Source organism: Vombatus ursinus, unplaced genomic scaffold (genome assembly GCF_900497805.2).
Source record: "Vombatus ursinus unplaced genomic scaffold, bare-nosed wombat genome assembly UNPS02014880.1, whole genome shotgun sequence".
NCBI lineage: Eukaryota > Metazoa > Chordata > Mammalia > Diprotodontia > Vombatidae > Vombatus > Vombatus ursinus.
This window is the reverse complement of record NW_020954658.1, coordinates 989,839-1,011,648: the sequence shown is the minus strand read 5'-3', so window position 1 is coordinate 1,011,648 and position 21,810 is coordinate 989,839. Positions and strand designations below refer to the sequence as shown.

The 21,810-nt window shown below is 37.3% G+C and overlaps 1 protein-coding gene across 1 annotated transcript; it reads left to right on the top strand.

Moving 5' to 3' along the window:
- Positions 1 to 19,109: 19,109 nt before the first annotated feature.
- LOC114028388 (olfactory receptor 4K13-like) lies at positions 19,110 to 21,475 on the top strand. Its single transcript, XM_027842629.1, has 2 exons — positions 19,110 to 20,024; positions 21,329 to 21,475. Exons 1-2 carry the CDS (start codon positions 19,110 to 19,112, stop codon positions 21,473 to 21,475), a joined length of 1,062 nt encoding a protein of 353 aa, XP_027698430.1.
- The last annotated feature ends 335 nt before the right edge of the window (positions 21,476 to 21,810 follow it).

The window sequence follows — 21,810 nt, the reverse complement described above, 5'->3', positions numbered from 1 at the left end:
TGCAAATGTTTTCAGAGATACTTCTAGGAACCTGTAAATTTTCAGTTCTTCCAAGGTGCTCTGATCAAGGGCCAGGTGTTTACTCCTTTTCTATGCTCTAGTCTGTGAGTGACCACAAGTACTCTTTTCTGTCTTGGAATTGTGAGGAGGATTTCCTCTCCACCACCACTACAAACTCCACCACACCAGCGCTCCTCCTCACCCCAGAACCACCATCCAGAACTGTGACCTATATCCAAGCAAGGCAAAGCAAGAGAATCCTGCACCAGCAGACAAGGTCCTGCAACACCCATCTGATCAGCCATTTGATTCCCCCTCAGTCTGTGGGCCAGAAGCTCAGGAGGCAACCACCACCCTGGGGCTGAACTTGGGGCCTGGAGATGATACTACCATGCTTCTCTGTCTCCCCAGACACAGATTTTTCCCACTGACCTTCTAAGTTGTCTTTGGCTTTTGTGGGTTGAGAGTTCTGGAAACCGCCACAGCTGCCTTTTGTGACACAGCTGCCTGTTGTTTGATGCCACATTCAGTCCTTTGAGGCCTGCTCCAGGTTCACTGAGGCCTGCATGCCCACACTGAACTGCGTTCCTCTTCCAGCCTGGCATGATATACCTTTCTGATCAACCATCCAGGTTGTCTTGGCATGGAAATTTGTTTCACTTTGTCTTTTTGTGGGTTCTGTTGCTTTAGAGTTTGTTTAGAGCCATTTTTATAGTTATTTGGAGGGGTTTGGGGGAGAGCTCAAGCAAGTCAATACTTTTATTGTGCCGTCTTGGCTCCACCCCCCCAAACTATGGAGTCTGAATGCAGATCAAAGCATACTGTTTTCTCTTTTTTTGTTTTTTTCTTTCTTGTGGTTTTTCCCTTTTGTTATGATTCTTCTTTCACAACATGACTAATGTGGAAATCTGTTTAATATGATTGTACATGTATAGCCCATATCAGATTTCATGCAGTCTTGGGGAGGGGAGAGGAAGGAGGGAGAAGAAATTTGGAACTCAAAACATTGAAAACTAAAAAATTAACAAATTTTAAAAAGATGAAAAATTATGTCTAGGCTCTTTTATTTTTTTTTATTATAGCTTTCAGGTAGTTCAATAATTCTGACATTACCTCTCCTCAACTAATTTTCCTGGTCAGTTGTATTTCCGATGAAATATTTTATGTTTTCTTCTATTCTTTCATTTTTTTTATTTAGTTTGAGTGATTCTTGAAGTCTCATAGATTTGTTAGCTGGCACTTGCCCAATTCTAATTTTTAAGAGATTATTTTCCTCAGTGAGCTTTTGTATCTCCTTTTCCATTCAGTTAAGTCTACTTTTTAAGGAGTTCTTTTCTTAAGTTAATTTTTGTACCTCTTTTTTTCATTTGACCTATTCTATTTTTTAAAAAGCTCTTTTCTTCATAAAACCAGCTCTTAATTTTATTTATGGGTTCAATAGTTTTCTTAATTTCAATTTTATTAATCTCTTCTTTGGTTTTCAGAATTTTAAATTTGGTATTTAATTGGGGATTTTTAATTTGTTCTTTTTCTAATTTTTTTTTGTTGCATGCCCAATTCATTCATCTCTTCTTTCTCTATTTTATTCATGTAAGCATTGAGAGATATGATAAAACTTCCCCTAAGAACCGTTTTCACTACCTCCCATAAACTTTGGTATATTGTCTCATTATTGTCATTTTCTTGGATGAAGTTTTTTTTTTTTTTTTTTTTTTGAGGTAACTGGGGTTAAGTGACTTGCCCAGAGTCACACAGCTAGTGAATGTTATGTGTCTGAGGTCGGATTTGAACTCAGGTCCTCCTGAATCCAGGGCTGGTATTCTATCCACTGTGCCACCTAGCTGCCCCATGGATGAAGTTATTGATTATTTCTAGGATTTGTTGTTTGACCCACTCATTCTTTAGGATTAGATTATTTAATTCCAATTAATATTTAGTTTGTCTTTCCATGGTCCTTTATTACATGTAATTTTTATTGTATCATGATCTGAAAAAGTTGCATTTAATATTTCTGACTTTCTGAACTGAATTGTAAAGGTTTTATGCCTTAGTACATGGTCAACTTTTGTGTAGGTGCTATGTATCACTGAGAAAAAGGTATAGTGTTTTCTATCCTCATTCAATTTTCTCCAGAGGTCAACCATATCTAACTTTTCTAAAATTCTATTCATTTCCTTAACTTTTGTCTTGTTTATTTTGTGTTTAGATTTATCTAGTTCAGAGAGGGAGGTTGAGGTCCCCCATTAGTATAGTTTTTTTTAAAAAATCTATTTCTTCCTGTAACTCCCTTAACTTCTCCTCTAGGACTTTGGAGGGTATAACACTTGGTGCATATATGTTTAATAATGATATTACTTCATTGTCTATGATACCTTTTAGCAGGATGTCATTTTCTTTCTTATCTCTTTTAATTAAATCTATATTTGCTTTTACTTTGTCTGAGGAGTTCTTGTCTTCAGTGGATTTTTGTGCCTTTTAATAACCATTTGGCCTATTCTGTTTTTTTAAAGTGTTATTTTCTTCAGTATTTTGTGCCCTTTTTTTCTTCTACCAAGCTGTTGATTCTTTTCATAATTTTCTTACTTCGCTTGCATTTCTTTTCCCAATTTTTCCTCTTGCTCTCTTACTTGATTTTTAAAATCCTATTTGAACTCTTTCAGGAATTATTTTTGGGTCAGAGACCAATTCACATTTTTCTTTGAGGCTTTGGAGGTTGCAGTTTTGACTTTGTTGTCTCCTTCTGAGTTTATGTTTTGATCTACCCTTTCATATAGTTTGAAGTATTCTATTGGCACTTTCTTTTGTTGTTACTGTTGTTTTTTCATTTTGCAGCCTATTTATTGACTTTTATCTTGATGCTAAATTTGGGTACTGCTTCCAGGTGTTAAGGGCATTTTCCCAAGCTTTAGTTTTTTTTTTTCTTTTCTTTCTTTTTTTTTTGTGTGTGTGTGTAGTTGTTTTCAAAGCTAATTTTAGGGGTCTGTACGTTTTCAGTTCTTCCAAGGTGATATGATCTAAGGAGAGCTGTGTTTACTACTATCCTTTAGTCTGTGAGCAACCACACTCTTTTATACTCTGGAAGTTTCACCAGGGTCCCTGCTCCACTGTGTACACTAGCTCTAGTGGGTTAGTACTCCTCCTCACCCTGGTCCTGTGATGTAATACTGCAATCTGGATCTGCACATGGGCAATGCAAGAGAGTCCTGCTGCCTGTGCCTGCAAAGGGACCCCTATCATTTCCTTCTGACCTGTTGTCCAGTCCCTTTGCCACCAGCTGTTTCTGCTGCCACTGATTCAGTCACTCCAGAGGCCACTGTTCATGTGCTGGGGCATGGCCTGCACTATCATAGCTTATGCTGAGCTGTGCTCCATTCTCACCATGGTGCAACAGAACTTTTCTGCCAGCTTTCTAACTTGTGTTGGACTAGAAAATTGTTTCATCCTGTTCTTGTGTGGGTTCTGCCATTTCAGAATTCCCTTTGAGGATTTATTTTGAAGTTGTTTGGAGGGAAATTTGGGGGAGCTTAGGTGAGTCCCTGCCTTTTTCATGCCATCTTGGCTCTGACCCCTTACTCTCATTTAGTATTTATCAGTTGACTTTCTTTTTGTTGTCATTACTCATCATATACAACATTCAAATTTATGGAATTTAAACCATTTTGGAGTTTTATTACTTCTTTTCCATAAGGACTTTTTTCTTTGTTGTTGTTCAGTTATTTTCAGTCATGTTCAAGTCTTCATGACTCTAATTGGGGTTTTATTGACAAAGATACTAGAATGGTTTGCCATTTCCTTCTTCAATTCATTTTATAGATGAGAAAACTGAGGCAAACAGGGTTAAGTGACTTGCCCAGATTTATACAACTAGTAAGACTCATGAAGATGAGTCTTCTTTACTTTAGGCTTGACGCTCTATTCGTTGTACTACCTAGCTTCTCCCCCTACACCACCTAGCTGCCTAGGAAATAAAATAACCTAAAATTTCTAAGCACTGACCATATTACTGATACTATCAAATCCTTTTATTCCCAGATCTGAGACAATTAAACCAAATAGGATCTTCCTATTGCCTTGCAAATAGAGGCAATTTAATAATTATTTATTGAATGGAATTTTTGTTGTATTGAAGGAACACTTCACTTTTTCATTCTTCACAGTAATTAAAAATGGTTGGTACCTCAGTAACTAATACAGGGAGATTTATATGCATCTGCCTTATTAGAAATCAGTTTTCAACTTTTCCATCTTTAATAGGAGTGGCAAGACTATATGAGCAATAGACACTCAGTTAATGGAGAAGCTGAAAAATCTCGAAGAGAAAGTAGAACTTGAATCTTAGAATTTAGATACATTGTCAAGAGTCAACAAGGGATTGCCTGGTTGAGGTGACACATATAGGTGACTGGGGGATAGGAGGGAGAGACAATGATTTAATAAGAGCAATGAAGTTGATAATGAGTATTGAATAAAATTATCAAATCACAGAGACTTTCCTCTCCAAGGACCCTCTAGATCTCTACCATGTCCTCCTTATTCATCCTGAAGCCTTTCTCCATCCTTGGAATTCACACACTGGATGTTTACTCTGTACTATAGACTCCCAATATGATTGGATATAGCCTCCATTGAAGTTGGGAACCCAGGCCAGTCATGTCTTATTCCTCTCTGGTCTGCCCTCCAGACTTCTTCTACCATGCCCTTTTGTTGCGGAGGGGCACCTTTAACCTCCCCCCCTTCAGCTTCTTCTTATGCCTCTGTTAGAGTAAGCTTCTTAAGGGTAAGGGTTATCTTTCTTTCTACTTATATTTTTTCCCAGTACTTGTATTCCTATATATGTATGTGCTTAATAAAGGCTTGTTGGTCAAATGACTAACGTTAGAGTTAGAAGATACAATTCCAATCTAAATCATGAGCCCCAGATGCAAAACTGTCATGAAGTGATCTTCCAGGCTCTCTTTGAAGAACTTCAGTGACAAATGAGGAACTGAAGAAATCTCTGGGATAGCTTTTTCTGTTTATAAAGAACTAATTATTGACTTTTTACCCACAGTTCCATGCATGTGAGACTGAGTAGAACAAGTGTAATTGCTCTTTCACATGAGGTTAAATTTGTTCTACTAGAACAGAAATACCTTAAAGGAAAGGAATTCCTTCCTTCCTTCCTCTCTTTTTTCCTTCTTCTTCTTTTTGGTCTATCATGGTTCTTCGGAAACTATAGGCACTAGCTGAACTGGATGGAATAGGATTGTATTGGGTTCAGTTGGATAAAACACATGGGGCAAGGTGTGAGGTGCAAGAAGATCTGGACAATTTTGAAATACTACAGACTAATGTTTGTTTTTCTTAGGCTCTGCCCACTCTTCTCACCCAGGTTGAGAATCTCATCCCACCGAGGATTCAACTCCTATTCTCTTGGAAGAAACACTTTTTAACATTGAGACATCATTCTAGTTTATTTGAGTCACTATACAATTAATTAGTTGTGTGAAAGGCATAAGGGGATACCTTAAGAGACTGGGGAGAGTGGAAAGCAGTTTGGATGGCTGGACTTAAGCCATTTTGTTTCTTCCATGAGATAGAAAAGACTTGGTAACAAAGAATTTCACTGGGAATAATTCACCTTACAATGGGCCATCTAATCTTCACTTTGAAGAGAGATAGATGAAGATTGTAGGCTAAGAATAGAATTCCTATGGAGAGAAACCAAGGTGAGCTTTATAAAAGTCAATGTCTGCTGTGGGAGTGATTTGGGAATTGGCTTAGAGGAAAAAAAAAATCTTCATATATCTTGGCATTGTTGAAGTTGCCAACAGGAGTTTCTGAATTGGAAGAAACCAAACGATACTTCTTAACACATTTAATTCAAGTATGTTTCCCTATGATACTTTATTCAATCCTTGCTATGGATTTTCTTCCTAAACAATTTTGGGAAAAGACTTGGCTAGAGAAATAGTGACCCAAGGAATTATATGTGTGTGTGTGTGTGTGTGTGTGTGTGTGTGTGTGTGTGTGTATGTATGTACAGAGAAACAGAGAGAGAGAGAGAGAGAGAGAGAGAGAGAGAGAGAGAGAGAGAGAGAGAGAGAGAGAGAGAGAGAGAGAGGTGTTGGTAAAGAACAACCGGGTCACAAAAATGCACACAAGACACTTTTTCTTTTAATCTGCTTTATTAACATTTTCTCCACCACTTTGTTAACTTTAGACAATCAATAAAATAAGAATTCAACCCCTGATCTGTTGCATTTGCAGATTTCCAAGGTGAAAATACTTATACTGAAAATTTAACAACCACCTATTCTATTTACTTGATTCATCTCTTTGATATATAATGTATGGGAAGCAATGGTATGCTGAGATCAGTTCATACCTGCTTGGGAGAACCAATTGTTAAATATTCAGCTTAGTCATTTATACCTTGAAAATCAGCAAACGGATATAAATCAGGGCTTGATTTATTGTTTTGTCTATTTTCTGAACATAAGAAATTGATGGAGAAAAATTTGATGTTGAAACTAAAGCTTAAAAGTGTGTTCTGCATTCTTTTTTCCCCTTAGAGTGTCAGTTCTTAAACATTTACTAGCACATCCCGAATAAGGAGGATTCTCTTAATCTGACATCTTCAGTAAATGACAGGACTCACAGGTAACAGATATTTACCAAAACTCAATATCTATATTTAGGTACTTCCACATGGGTGTGTCTGATAATTTGGAAGTTTAAAACACTCCAAATGAAATAATGAAACTTCATATCAAAGACTTTATTCAAAAGTGCTGGGGAAATTTATAGAATAAGTATCCTCAACTATTTTTATCATTTTAATAAAAATTGTTGTAAAATATTTCATATTCTCATCTGCCTTCTTAAGTAGTATCCTTAACATAATTTATGTTTACTTGATGGCTTGATGATCATCATGAGTATCAATGGTTACACTCTACTATAGTGATGACCACCTGTCAAGATATTATAAAGGGGATTCTTCTTCAGTCATGAGTTAGACTAGGTGATTTCTGAAGTCCTTTCTAACTCTGTGATTCTCTAACACAGATTATCTTTTGAACTTCCATAAAATCTCAGCATTCACCCATTCACATGTACTTTAGCATAAAATAGTCCACAGAAGCTTCATATTAAATAAAAAATAGTTAATTCTTTCCTATATTTTAAGAAAAGATATAAACAATTGCGAACATTAGTCAAGGTAAGAGTGATAGAAACAGAGACAGTGAGCATATGAATAGTTCTGCTTGTGATTTTGTTTTCTGCTTGTCGTTTGAACCTAATTTTTCAAGTGATGGTTTTGTCCATTGATATAGGCTGAAATTGAGAATGGGGTGGGGGTGAGTGTTAGTGCACCAGAAATTAGAATCTTTTCCATCCTTTCTTAAGTGGATTTTCCACCATGAGGTCTTACTCTTTTGTTTGAAATTTTGTGAACTTCCAATTTCTCAGATATATTCATATACTCAACACCAAAAAGTAGTTGTTTATTGTTGTATTTTGTGCTATGTAGATCTCCTTATAGTTGGGTCAAGAGTTCACCTATAGGTGTTGCCCAATCTAGAATTATTATTACTTTTCTTTTGATGGGGGGAAAGATAGTGGAAGGTTTAGACCTGTGATTTCATTGCTATGTGGAACTTCTAGTCAGAAAACTCCTTCTGCCAGTGCAAGCAATTAAGTATTCCAAAACATATTCTTAAAGAGTTGTCAGGGAGCACTGAGAGATTATTACGTGCCCAGGTCACACATTTAGTATGTTTCAGGACTGGATTTGAAGATGAGTTCAAATGTCACCTCTACTATTTACTACCTGGGTTTATTTCTCTAATACTTGGACAAATCACTTACTCTTTCTGAGTTTCAGTTTCCTTAATTAAAAGCAGAGAGGTGGTGTAGTGGATAGAGCACTGTGAGTAGAGTCAGGAAGACTTGATTTCAAATTCAGCCTCAGACACTTACTAGATGCGTCAACCTAGGTGAGTCAGTTAACTTCTGCCTGCCTCACTTATCCCAACTATAACATGGGGTTCATAATAGCACTCACCTCCTAGGATTATTCTAAGGGTCAAATGGAATAATACTTGCAAAGCACTTAGGACAATCTCTGGCATGTAGTTCATGAATATTTCTTTCTTCTCTTCCTTAAGTACAAAATGACAATGGTAAAATGAGTAAGTTGGATTAAATGACTTCTGAGGTTCCTTTTAGCTCTAATCTATGGTCCTGTGACCTCTAGCCACTACTATAAGTTGCCCCTCATTGGCTGGTTTTGTGAACACACTCCCTCAGGTGAAATGGCATTGCAGGAGGCATTTAGATTTCACTGGAACGATGTGGTTTTTTTGGTGGTTTTTATTTTTGTTTTTTGCTTAGTAACTTAGTTTTAAGGCAAAATTTATTTGGAATATACCTTCACACAGGAAATCCTTTAACACCACCTATGGCAAAATATACCTTCTCACCCAAAAGGATATTTTTCAGTCACAAAAAAATGAAATCCAGGTTGGTACTGGAGTAAAGTTTTAAGGAATAGTTAGCCTCATGAAGTAATGATGGCTCACTCAGGGAAATAAGTTTCAATGAAAATTAGATGAAATTATGGGAAGATCTCTATACATTTTTCCTATTTGAAATGGGTTGATGTAGTTCACACTATGAAACCTTCTCTGGAGAGGTTTCAGTCTTTTCTAGAGTATAATAGATTCAAGGAAAGCAAACAAAAAAGGAATACATTTGCTATACAGATAGATCGTTTTCACAAAAATGTTTTACTTTACTTGCAGGCTTGCACATAACTCACTTGGCTTTTCTGAGCCTCTGCTCCCTTTGCTTCATAATCTCCAGGTTTTTTTTTTATTTATTCACATGGAAGCCCACAATTTCTCCCACATGGAAAGCATATATTTCATTTCACTTCAAAAGGGAGTTTGGTCATAGTTTTCCCTTATTGTGGTTTCACATACTCAATGATTATATAGCAGTTAGTATACTAAAACTTTGTAAAGATGTGTAAGCTACTCAGAGAGTGGCACCTAATGGTTTTGTCATATGTAATCTACATTAAAAATGGATGGAAGCTTCTGAATAGAGAGAAGCCTGTCTATGTGCATATTTCGAGAGTAATATTAAATGTAAACACCCACCTGAAGATTTTTCGAATATCCAATAGACTGTAAAGTCCTTTAGTACGGGAACCATGTATCTTGGTTACCTTTATAGTCCTCACAGTAAGCAGCAGAGTTTCCTGCCAACAAGTGTTTTAATTCATTCAATCAACAGCATTTATTAGGCACCTACTATGGGTGAGGTGTTGGAAATATGAAGAAGCTTCTAATTTAGTCAGGAAAGATGAAATGTACATGTCATGTATATACATACGTGTAGATATGCATTGAAATGATGTCAAGAATGCATAATTCGTGCTATCCATTTCCAGATAGAGAACTGATAGACTCAGAGAGTAGATTGAAGCACATTTTTATCTCTTGGGTTTTTGTTTTTTTGTTTTTTTTTGTTTTTTTTTGAATATAGTTAATGTGGAAATTTGTTTTCTATGACTAGACATATTTATAATGAGTTTTGTTTTTCTTACCTTCTCAATGAGTGGGGGAGTGAGAGGGGAGAGAGAGAATTAGAAATAAAAAAGAGAATAAAAAAGACTTTGTGCTTAAAAAAAATACATGATTGGCCAAAAAAAGATAATAGCAGGATTTGGAGATACACATATATATGTGTGTGTGTGTGTGTGTTTGTGTGTGTATGTATATGTATATATCCACAAATGCATAGAACACTATATATACATATATACATATATTCATATATACATATATAATTACTTACTTTATTACGAAATATAATTGGATAGGTAATTGTTATGTAGGGTATACTGGTATTTACTCAGACTGGTAACACTCCCAGACACTACCTTAATTCAGACTTTTACTGGCTCTTTCTAATTGTTCAAGAGGATTAACACTTTTGGTGCGAGCCTGAGCCTTTCTCAGGACTGCTCATCCACTTTTGGTGTGCAACTGATTCACCCACCTCTCACCTGTGGCTCCAAGAAGCTGTAGCACACACACAGCAGCCACACCCCGGGAAATCATTCCAATAGACAGGCTATACCAGGTTGAGGGTAACAGATAGGCCTCAAACCTGTTAGTGAGTCAGGGGGATGTCTCCTGAAAGCACGTGAAGATTTCCCCTGACAGAATGGGCAGATGACAATTTGTTCCAAAGGCCATGAAGGCAAATGAAGAAGGTGCTTTGGAGTGCTCAGAGCTTGAAGACATGATCATTCATTGTGTCTTGGACCATTGACAGCTGTCTTGACTTTTGTCTTGCCGCTGGACTTTGATGGCTGAGGAAGAGAGAGACTGGCAACTTTGTGCCACTGCTTCATTCAAATCTAATTCTCATGCAAGTCAAGACATCAACCATGTTGCCATTGGTCCTCTTTGAAACTAAGGACAAATAACAACAACAACAACAGCAACAACAACAACAACAACAACAACTACTACTACTACTACTACTACTACTACTACTACTAACCTACTAATTGGCCTTCCCAATTTGAGTCTCTGCCTTCTCTTTATGAAGTTGCCAAAATAATATTCCCAAGGCAATGTTCTGGCCATGTCACTGCCTTCCTCAAACATCCTCATTGTTTCCTTATTTTCTCTAGGACAGCAGTGTTTGCAGCAGATTTCATTAGTTTGTGCCCAATGAATTCTATCTGTCTTCCATCTGTCTATCTATCTATCTATTCCTTTACTTATTTATTCAATTATTCAATTACTTGTTTATTTCTTTGTTTATTGATCCATTCATGTGTTTGTTCATTCATTTATTAATCTATTTGTTGATTAATTCAGGAAAACATTTATTTATTACTCAGACATAAAAGCTATGATTCTATTTCATCGAATCAAAGAAAACATAAATTAAGTGACCTTAATCATAATGGTTATGCATAATAAAAGACTCCATTCTTTAAAATTCAGAGTATATCATGAAATTTATATGAATTAAAAAGAATGTCACTTCATTTTAAAAGATATTGGAGTGTTCCGAGACATGACCTGCTTTCCTTCCTGTGCTTCAGAGTAAAATATAAAATCAGTCTATGTATTTGAGACCTTCCATGATCTGATTCTAACCTGCCTTTCATATTACTCTTTCTTCATATACTCTAAGTTTCAGGCTAACTGAACTATTCTCTGTTCTCTAAATTTGACATTTTATCCTCTTATTCTGTGCATTCACACAAGCCTTTCCTAATACAGGGAATTAATTCAATCCATCAACAAACATTTGCTGCTAGAGACAGCTAGGTGGCACAGTGAATAGGGCAATCAACTTGGAGGAAGACCTGAGCTTAAGTTGAGTTGCAGATACTACCTATGAAACCATGGGCAAGGCAATTAAGTCTGCCAAAGTTTCTTCAACTGTAAAATGATGGGTAACCAATTTTATCCATTTTTTCTCCTATGGTTGTTTTGAGGACTAATGAAATAATATTTGTAAAGTGCAGAGGAGAGAGAGACAAAGAGAGAGAGAGAGAAATATATATAGAAAGAGAGAGAGATTCATCATAGTAGATGAATTTATTAAACTGGAATAGAAGCTGACAATTGATTGGTTAATTAGAGATGTTGAAATTTTAGTAATTTATATGGAACTATCAAAATACACTTCTTCATTGGTTTGAAATGTGAGATAAGAGAACTAATAGGGCAATTAGTAACAGATTGAAAGGAGTGAGTTTTAATGCTACTTTCCACTGGTGTAATGCTTCACACAGCTTACCTAGCTTCAATTTAATTTACTCATGGGATCATAAGTTCTAAAACTTGTAATTTTTTTGTTTCCTTCCTTTTTTGAATTTATTTTTGTTATTTCTAATGACCTTCATTACTAAATATGTGTCTTCTCCTACCCACCCCACCCCCAACTTGGTGAGCCATCCCTTATAACAAAAAATAAAATGCAGAATAGTACAGCAAAAACAAACATCAGATCATCACTGTCTGCTAGTAAATGCCGTGTTCTACATTAAAAGCCACTTAGGGAGGTGGAACCAAGATGGTGGGAGGGGGAAGCAGTGACTTGTTTGAGCTCTCCCCCAAAACCCTCCAAATACCTATAAAAATGGATCTAAACAAATTCTAAAGCAGCAGAACCCACAAAAAGACAGAGTGAAACAAATTTCCAGCCCAAGACAGCCTGGATGGTTGATCAGAAAGGTGTATCCCACTGGGCTGGGAGAGGAGCACAGTTTGGCATGGGCACGCAGGCTGCAGCTTACCTGGAGCAGGCCTCAGAGGACTGAATTGCAGGCAGGTGTGTTGGTTTCCAGACCTCTCAACCCAGGAATGCCAAAGACAACTTGGAAGGTCAGTGGGAAATGTCTGTGACTGAGGTGAGAGAAGGAGCTAGGTCTCACCCACCCCCAGGGCCGTAGCTGTTTCCTGAGCTTCTGGCCCACAGACTGAGGGGGAATTGAGTGGCTGATCAGAGGAAGATTGCAGGGAACTCTTTGCCAGTGCTGAGGAAGGAATCTCTTGCTTTACCGATGCTTGGATCTGGGTCATAGTTCTGGATGGCGGTCTTGGGGCAAGGAGGAATGCTGGTGTAGTGAAACTTCTTGTGCGGGTGGAGAGAAAACACCTTGCAACTTATCATAGCACCTTGGAAGAAGTGAAAATTTTCAGGTCCCTAGAAGTATCTCTGAAAACAGCTGTACAAACCCTGGAATCTTGGGATGGTACATTCTCCACATTGGAAACATACTTTTACCTTAACAGAGAGTTTAAAACTCAAGTAATTGGCCAGGATCATGAGTAAACAGCTCAAACAGAATCAGACTATATTATCTTACTTGATGACAAAGAAGATCAAAACATACAACCAGAAAAAGACAACAAAGCCAAAGTTCCTACATCCAAAGCCTCCAAGAAGAATATAGATTAGTCCCAGGCCTTGGAAGAGCTCAAAAGGGATTTTGAGAAGCAAGTAAGAGAAGTAGAGGAAAAACTGAGAGTTTTGCAAGAAAATGATGAAAAACAAGTCAACAGCTTTCTAAAGGACACCCAAAAAAATACCGAAGAAAGTGAGACTTTAAAAATAGCCTAACCAAAATGGCAAAAGAGGTCCAAAAAGCCAATAAGGAGAAGAATGCCCTAAAAAACAAAATTGGCCAAATAGAAAAGCAAGTCCAGAAGATTACTGAAGAAAATTCTTCTTTAAAAATTAGAATAGAGTGATTTAAAGGTAGTGACTTTATGAGAAATCAAGACACTGTAAAACAAATCCAAAAGAATGAAAAATTAGAAAACAATGTGAAATATCTCATTGGAAAAACAACTGACCTGGAAAATAGATCCAGGAGAATTTAAAAATTATTGGACTATCTGAAAGCCATGATCAAAAAAAGAGCCTAGACATCATCTTTCAAGAAATTATCCAGGAAAATTGTCCTGATATTTTAGAACCAGAGGGCAAAATAGAATTTGAAAGAATCCACCAATCACCACCTGAAAGAGATCCCCAAAGGAAACCTCCAAGGAATATTGTAGCCAAATGCCAGAGTTCACAGGTCAAGAAGAAAATATTACAAGCAGCCAGAAAGAAACAATTCAAGTATTGTGGAAACACAATCAGGATAACAAAAGATTTAGTTGCTTCTACATTAAGGGACCACAGGGCATGGACTATAATATTTGGGATGGCAAAGGAGATAGGATTACAACCAAGAATCACCTACCTAGCAAAACTGGGCATAATTCTGCAGGGGAAAAATGGTTATTCAGTGAAATAGAGGACTTTCAGGCATTCTTGATGAAAAGACCAGAGCTGAATTGAAAATTTGATTTTCAAATACAAGACTAAAGTGCAACATGAAGAGGTAAACAGGAAAGAGAAACTCATAAGAGACTTAGTATGGTTGAACTGTTTACATTCCTGCATGGAAAGATGATATTTGTAACTCATGAGACCTTTGTCAGTATTAGGGTAGTGGGAGGGAAAAAATTATATGTGTGTGTATGTATATATATATATATATATATATAGAGAGAGAGAGAGAGAGAGAGAGAGAGAGAGAGAGAGAGGGCACAGGGTGAGTTGAAGATGAAGAGGTCATATCTGGAGAATAAAATTAAGGGGTGAGAGAGGATTATACAAGGAGAAGGAGAAAGGGAGAGGTAGAACGGGGTAAATTTTGTCACAAAAAAAAACAAAAAGAAAAGGCTCTTACAGTGGAGGGGAAATGGGGGAAGGTGAGAGGGAATGAGTGAATCTTATTCTCATAGAATTTGACTTAAGGAGGGAAAAAACATACACACTCAATTGGGTATGGAAATCTGTCTTACCCTACAGGAAAATATGGGGGTGGGGAAGGGGACAAGAGAGTAGGGGGATGATAGAGAGGAGGAAAGATTGGGAAAGGGGGTAATCAGAAGCAAGTACATCTGAGGAGGGTCAGAGTCAAAAGAAAGAATAGAATAAATGGGGGCGTGGGATAGGATTAAGGGAAATAGAGTTAGTTTTTCACAGCATGTCTACTATGGAAGTGTTTTGCATAATTGCACATATATAACCTATATTTAGTTGCTTGTCTTATCAATGAGGGTTAGTGGGGAGGGAGGAAGGGACAAAATTTGGGACCCAAAGTTTTAAAAACACATGTTTAAAAAAAATGTTTTTATATGCAACTGGGAAATCCATCCTGCCCTACAGGAAAATTGAAGGGGAGGGGGAGAAGAGAAGGGGGGGAGAGATAGAAGGGAAGGCAGACTAGAGGAAGGGATATTCAGAATGCATGCCATCTTGGGGTGGGGGGAGGGGAGAAGAGAGTGGCACCTAATGGTTTTGTCATATGTAATCTACATTAAAAATGGATGGAAGCTTCTGAATAGAGAGAAGCCTGTCTATGTGCATATTTTGAGAGTAATATTAAATGTAAACACCCACCTGAAGATTTTTCCAATATCCAATAGACTGTAAAGTCCTTTAGTACGGGAACCATGTATCTTGGTTACCTTTATAGTCCTCACAGTAAGCAGCAGAGTTTCCTGCCAACAAGTGTTATAATTCATTAATCAACAGCATTTATTAGGCACCTACTATGGGTGAGGTGTTGGAAATATGAAGAAGCTTCTAATTTAGTCAGGGAAGATGACATGTACATATGCATATACATAAATATATATATGTATCGGAATGATGTCAAGAATGCACGATTTGTGCTGTCCATTTCTAGATAGAGAACTGATTGACTCAGAGAGTAGATTGAAGCACATTTTTTCTCTTGGGTTTTTGTTTTTTATTTTTTCGGGTTTCTTTTTTGGGAACATAGTTAATGTGGAAATTTGTTTTCCATGACTAGGCGTATTTGTAATGAGCTTTGTTTTTCTTACCTTCTCAATGAGTGGGGCAGTGAGAAGGGAGAGAGAGAATTAAAAATAAAACAAAAAGAATGAAAAAAACTTTGTGCTTAACAAAAATATGATTGGCCAAAAAAAAGATGATAGCAGGATTTGGAGCTATACATATACATATATATGTGTGTATGTATGTGTGTGTATGTGTATATTTTTATGTATATATGCACAAATGCATAGAACACTACATATACTTATATACACAGACACATATGTAATTACTGACTTTATTATGAAATATAATTGGACAGGTAATGTTATGCAGGGCATATTGGTATTTACTCAGACCGTTAAGACTCCCAGACACTACCTTAATTCAGGCTTTTACTGGCTCTTTCTGATTGTTCAGGAGGACTAACACCTTTGGTGTGAGGGCTTGCTGAGCCTTTTTCAGGACTGCTCATCCATTTTTAGTGTGCAACTGATTCACCCACTTCTCACCTGTGGCTCCAAGAAGCTGTAGCACACACAGCAGCCACACCCCAAGAAAACATTCCAATAGACAGGCTATACAAGGTTGAGGGTAACAGATAGGCCTCAAACCTGTTGGTGAGTCAGGGGGATGTCTCCTGCAAGCACGTGGAGATTTCCCCTGGCAGAATGGGCAGAAGACAATTTGTTCCAAAGGCCATAAAGGCAACTGAAGAAGATGCTTTGGAGTGCTCAGAGATTGAAGACACCGTGATCCTTCATGGCCAGATGTCTTGACTTTTGTCTTGCCACTGGACTTTGATAACTCAGGAAGAGAGAGACTGGCAACTTTGTGCCACTGTTTCATTCAAATCTAATTCTCATGCAAGTCAAGACGTCAACAATGATGCCATTGGTCCTCTTTGAAACTAAGGACAAACAACAACAACAGCAACAGCAACAACAACAACAACAAGTACTACTACTACTACTACTACTACTACTACTACTACTACTACTAACCTACTAATTGGCCTTCCCGATTTGAGTCTCTGCCTTCTGTTTATGAAGTTGCCAGAATAATCTTCCTAAGGCAATATTCTGGCCATGTCACTGCCTTCCTCAAACATCCTCATTGTTTCCTTGTTTTCTTCAGGACATCAGTGTTTGCAGCCAATTTCATTAGTCTGTGCGCAAGGAATTCTGTCTTCCATCTGTCTGTCTATCTGTCTATCTATCTATCTATCTATCTATCTATCTATCTATCTACTCATTTATTCAATTACTCATTTACTTGTTTGTTTATTTCTTTGTTTATTGATCCATTCATGTGTTGGTTCATTCATTAATCTATTTGTTGATTAATTCAGGCAAACATTTATTTATTACTCAGACATAAAGGCCGTGATTCTATTTCATCAAATTAAAGAAAACATAAATTAAGTGACTTTAATCATAATGGTTATGCATAATAAAAGACTCCATTCTTTAAAATTCAGAGTATGTCATGCAATTAAGATGAATTAAAAAGAATGTCATTTCATTTTAAAAGATATTGGAGTGTGCCTTGGCACAGCCTGCATTCCTTCTTGTGCTTCAGGGTAAAATATAAAATCAATCTATGTATTTGAGACATTCCATGATCTGATTCTAACCTGCCTTTCATATTACTCTTTCTTCATATACTCTAAGTTTCAGGCTAACTGAACTATTCTCTGTTCTCTAAATTTGACATTTTATCCTCTTATTCTGTGCATTCACACAAGCCTTTCCTAATACAGGGAATTAATTCAATCCATCAACAAACATTTGCTGCTAGAGACAGCTAGGTGGCACAGTGAATAGGGCAATCAACTTGGGGGAAGACCTGAGTTTAAGTTGAGTTGCAGATACTACCTATGAAACCATGAGCAAGGCAATTAAGTCTGTCAAAGTTTCTTCAAGTGTAAAATGGGTAACCCATTTTACCCATTTTTTCTCCTTTGGTTGTTTTGAGGACTAATGAAATAATATTTGTAAAGTGCAGAGGAGAGACAAAGAGAAAGACAAAGAGAGAGAGAGGGAGAGAGGGAGAGAGAGAGAGAGAGAGAGAGAGAGAGAGAGAGAGAGAGAGAGAGAAATTTTTTCATTGAATAGATCAATTTATTAAACTGGGGTAGAAGGTGACAACTGATTGGTTAATTAGAAATGTTGAAATTTTAGTAATTTATATGGAACTGTCAAAATACACTTCTTCATTGGTTTGAAATGTGAGATAAGAGAACTAATAGGGTAATTAGTAACAGATTGAAAGGAGTGAGTTTTAATGCTACTTTCCACTGGTGTAGTGGATCACACAGCTTACCTAGCTTCAATTTAATTTACTCATGGGATCATAACTTCTAAAACTTGTAATTGTTTTGATTCCTTCCTTTTTTGAATTCATTTTTTTTGTTTTTAATGACCTTCATTACTAAATATGTATCTTCTCCTACCCACCCCACCCCTAACTTGGTGAGCCATACCTTACAATAAAAAATAAAATGCATAATAGTACAGCAAAAACAAACATCAGATCATCACTGTCTGCTAGTAAATTCCGTGTTCCACACTAAAAGCCCCCACTTCTTTGAGGGAAGGTTGGGAGGGCAATTTTCTCTCTTCTTCAGGGAAAAGCTTGCTAATGATAATCATACCGTTTTCAGTTTCAGTTTTTGTTCCTAGATATTTCCACTTACATTGTTGCAATTATCACGTGTTTGTTTCTCTCATTTCTCTAAATTCTTCATTTTCACAATTTCTAATAGTAAAACAATATTTCATTAAATTCTTGGACTACACTCTGTTTAGCCATTCCCCAACTGATGGACACTTATCATACTTTCCCCCAGTTCATTGCTATCCCCAAAGCATGGCTACTTCATTCCCTTTCAAGGTTCAGTTCAGTTGCTGCCTCCTCCATGAAGCTTTCCCTACTGTCTCTCAACTTCATTGCAATTTTTCTTCTCTCAATACAGCTTATATTAATTGATTTTTGTGCAACTTACATTGCCTCGCTCCTTGAAGTAGGGACTATTCCAACGCACTCTCTTTTTTGTCTCTCTATCCTTATTGCTCAGTAGAGTGCCTTAATATTTATAAAAACAATATTAATTTTAATTTTATTAAAATTTATTTGGGTATATTAACAATCACTTCCATAAGCTTTTGAGCTTTAAATTTTTCTCCCCCTCCTTCCCGTCCTCTATCCCCAAGATGGCATGCAGTCTGATATAGGCTATACATATACATTCCTATTAAACATATTTTCACATCAGTGATGTTACAAGGAAGAATTAAAACCCATAGGAGGAACCACCAGAAAGAGGAAACAAAATAAAACAGGAAAAAAAAATAGCAAATAATATGCTTCAATCTACAATCAAACTCCATAGTTCTTTCTTTGGATGTGGATAGCAGAAAACAATAATCTTTTTTTTTTTTTTTTTAGTGAGGCAATTGGGATTAAGTGGCTTGCCCAAGGTGACACAGCTAGTACGTGTCAAATGTTGGGTCTGAGGCTGGATTTGAACTCAGGTCCTTCTGAGTTCAGGGCCAGTGCTCTATCCACTACACCACCTTGCTGCCTCAGAAAACAATATTCTTAATTAAATTTCTGTATAAATGAAATGTGATCTTTAGGAATGAGTGCTGCCTTCCAAGTCCTTAACATTAATTTGTCTTTCTGATTCATTTCCTTTTAGGTAACTGCCACAGCCTGAAGTAATGGACCAGAGAAATCATTCAAGAGTGACTGAATTTGTGTTGGTTGGACTCTCCACTTCCTGGGAGCTCCAGATTCTTTTCTTTGTGCTCTTCATTTTAATTTATTTGGCCATTGTTCTGGGAAACCTTCTAATTGTGCTCACAGTGATCTTGGAACCTCTCCTACACACACCCATGTACATGATGCTGAGTAACCTTTCAGTTTTTGATATATGCCTAGCTACCTATGTGACCCCCAAGATGATCATTGACTTTCTTGCAGAGTTAAAGACCATCTCCTTTGAGGGTTGCATGGCCCAGATATTCTTGCTTCATGTCTTTGTTGGTGGTGAGATGGTGCTCCTTGTAGCTATGGCATATGATAGATATGTGGCTATATGCAACCCCTTACACTATACAACCATTATGAGTTTGAACAAATACATAGGGCTTCTGGTGGCTTCATGGGTCATTGGGATCCTTCACTCCCTGAGCCAGCTGGCCTTCACTATAAACTTGCCCTTCTGTGGTCCCAATGTAGTAGACAGTTATTATTGTGATTTTACTTTGGTCATCAAACTTGCCTGCACTGATACTTATGTTCCAGAAATACTAATGCTCTTGGACAGTGGTCTAATAGGGGTGATCTCTTTCCTGCTTGTACTTATTTCCTATACTGTCATCCTGGTCACTGTACAACATCATTCATCAGCTGGTACGGTTAAGGCACGTGCTACATTGACTGCACATATCACTGTGGTGATCCTCTTCTTTGGACCTTGCATCTTTATTTATATCTGGCCTTTCAGCAGCTTCCCAGTGGACAAGGTCATCTCTGTGTTCTCTACCATTTTTGCTCCAATATTGAATCCAATAATATACACTCTAAGAAATAAAGAGGTAAAGACAGCCATGCAGAAAGTGAAGACCCAGCATGTAAGTGTCAGGCAGATTTTTCAGCTGACCCCGGTTTTGACTAATACAATGCCTTGAACAGACTTTCATATGTATTTGAGCCACTCTGCTCTTCTTTCTTTCCTATGATAATTTTTCCTTAACTTTTTTTTAAAATTTATATGTAAAACTGAGAAGGGTAACCTACAAGGGAAGGTGAAATTAGAATAAAAGTTTTATGAAAAGCCCAAATCTAATTCTTGTTGTTGTTCAATTGTATATGATTCTTCATGACCCCATTTGAGGTTTTCTTGGAAAAAATATTGGAGTGGTTTGCCATTTCCCTCTCCAGTTCATTTCATAGATAAGGAAACTGAGGTAAACAGGGTCAAGTGACTTATCTAGGTTCACACATCTAATAAGTATCAGGCCAGATTTGAACTCACTTTCTGAGTGCTTCCTGAGTGAATCATCTTCCTGATGCTAGCTGCCCCAATCTAATTCTTTCCAGCTGCTGTTACATAGACTAGGAGGATTTCCTAAATTCCTAATTGTGTTTATTTAAGTATCACAGATCTATCAAATTATTGCACCTGATAATGCACAATCACTGCAATTGGGAAAATAAGATGAAATGAGAGGCTCTTAGAACAGGTATTTATGAAACATGTAATTTCTATTCAAGGTGTTTTGTCTGTGTGTGAATCAATATCCCCCCAGTCCACCTCAGCCATGAACAAAGATGGTGATGTCTTTGATCTTGTAGTCACCCACAAATGCACCACCTTCATGTTCAAGCATTCTTAAATCCCCCACTCTGACCATAATTCTTTGACTTTCCACATGTCCCTCTGCTTTCCCTTACCAGACTCTTCACCCACAGTATGATCCCCAATTCTTCAACCCCTTAGTTGTATCCCAGACCATCATGCCTGCACTAATCACTCTCTCTTCATTTCCTCGCCTTGATTCCCTGGCAAACCAGTTCATCTCTTTTCTAGAATCCCTTGACCCCTTATAATATCACTGATCACATCCTTACAAGCCTCAGCCTTAGATCACTTCCCCAATCCTCTGCCTTCACTCCTACACACTTGCTGCCTAATGAAGATGGAGAAAATCACACAATCATTCTGACTGGGTCTACTACAAATTAAAGTTGCACAACCTCAATTGGTCCCTTTCTGCTACTAGTCAATCTGTCTACACCTCCCTTATCAACTCACTATTGCTCTTTCCATAGTGGTTCTTACAAACCTCTTTATCCCTCTTCAAACTTCCCATGGCTCCCACTACTCCCACACTCTCAAGCTAAGAAGTTTCTCTCATATTTTACAGGGGAAAAGATGAGGCCATTTTCTGTGAACTCCCTCCTTTCCTTGCTTCTTCATCACATATCATTCATATACCTTTCCCCACAGTCTCCTCCAACTCTGTTTCAGATGAAGAAATGGCCTTACTCCTTACTAAGGCAAACCCTTCTACTTGCATAAGTAATCCCAATCCTTCTTGTTTCTTCCAACAGATTGCCCCCTTTGTCATCCCCTTTATTTTCCACTCTGTCACTTATCTTCAGTCTCTCCCTGTCTACTAACTCCTTCCCTGCTGCCTACAAACATGCCTGTATTTCCTCCATCATCAAAAAACTATCATCTGATCCTTCTACCCTTGCTAATTACCACTCTATATCTCTTTTGTACTTTGTGATTAAACACCTTAAGAAGGTTGACAACTTTCTCTCCTCTTACTCTCTTCTTACAATCTAGATTCCAACCTCCTTATTTCACCAAAACTATTCTCTTTAATTACCAAATCTCTCTGGATTTGA